The sequence below is a fragment of the Mesitornis unicolor genome, unplaced genomic scaffold (assembly GCF_000695765.1).
Source record: "Mesitornis unicolor isolate BGI_N332 unplaced genomic scaffold, ASM69576v1 scaffold42397, whole genome shotgun sequence".
Lineage (NCBI taxonomy): Eukaryota > Metazoa > Chordata > Aves > Mesitornithiformes > Mesitornithidae > Mesitornis > Mesitornis unicolor.
This window is the reverse complement of record NW_010195118.1, coordinates 2,412-3,567: the sequence shown is the minus strand read 5'-3', so window position 1 is coordinate 3,567 and position 1,156 is coordinate 2,412. Positions and strand designations below refer to the sequence as shown.

Genomic DNA, 1,156 nt, shown 5'->3' with positions numbered 1-1,156 from the left:
CGGTTTGGGGTGACGTGCTGGGCCAAGCAGGTTGAGTGCTGCAGGGCTGGGTGCGGGCAGGTGGGGTAGCCAAAACCCTCTCTGGAGATGAGAGGGGTGCAATGGGGTGCTGCAACCCTCCCCTTAGAGTGTCACCCAAAAAATCAGCCCGTGAGGAGTTGGGGGGATGCTGCCTCCATCACTTGGTGTTCTGGTGACACCCGTCAACCCAAGCCAGTTTCCAGCTGCCAGGCGGCACCCCAGGCACAGGGATGTGGTCAGGGCAGGGGAGGAAGCCCGGTAACGTCACCATGCGTCACCAGGCATGGGGAAGCCCTTGCCGCAGCCGGATGGGGCGGGTGGCTGCCGGGAGCCAGGTAGGTGATGGCTGTGGGAGCAGAGATCCTGGGGACTCTATGATAGGGCCAAGCTGAGGGTCTCCAGCCATGGTGCTGGGCACAGGCATGGCAGGGAAGGGAGAGCCGTTATGCCTGCAGTGGGGACAGTCTTTCATCCTGCACTTCTTTCGTCGCAGCCCGAAGTGCTCCTGTGCCTGGACTGCGGCAGCATGTCAACAGGTGAGTGCTCTGTCCACCGCGCATCCGTCCCCCTGTCTCTGCATCCATCTTCCCTGTTCCCCTTGCAACTGTACCCCCTGCATTGTCCCCATTACTTGTATCCCCTCCATCCCCCTTGCATCCATCCCATTTGTCCCTCACATCTGTCCCCTCCGTCCTCCTTCCATCCCTCCCTGATGCCCCCCCATTGCCTCTGTTCCCCATGTCTCTCTCCAGCCACCACGTGCCCCATGTTCCCTCAGTCTCCGTCAGCCGCTTGGCTCCGTCCCCAGCTCCAGGGATCGCCGGGTGCCCAAAGAGCTGAAATTTCACCCTGCTGTAATCAGGAGATGGGAGAGCAGCCCCGAAGCGGCTCGGCTCTATTCTTAGCTCTGCCTCCCCCCATGCTGTCACACCCCGCTGTCACACCCCACTGTTGCCCTGCACCGTGGCTGGGCCGGATCCTGCAGGTGGTGAGGACCCTGCTCCTGGGGGCCTGGCAGGGGACAGGGCAGTCAGTGCCACCTGCACGTCAGCCACCAGGCCCAGGGACCAATGCTGGGGTTCAGGGGCTGCCAGGGGTCATGCCAGGCACTCGAGGGGCCCCGGCCGCAGCCTGT

At 63.3% G+C, this 1,156-nt stretch overlaps 1 protein-coding gene across 1 annotated transcript in view; it reads left to right on the top strand.

The window, feature by feature from the left end:
* Positions 1-547: 547 nt before the first annotated feature.
* AK1 (adenylate kinase 1) overlaps positions 548-1,156 on the top strand; it is a gene marked incomplete at its 3' end in the record, with an annotated part of 3,016 nt that continues 2,407 nt past the window's right edge. The window contains exon 1 of the mRNA XM_010188016.1: positions 548-557. Within this exon, the coding sequence (XP_010186318.1) occupies positions 548-557 (10 nt within the window). The remainder of the gene's footprint in view (positions 558-1,156) is intronic.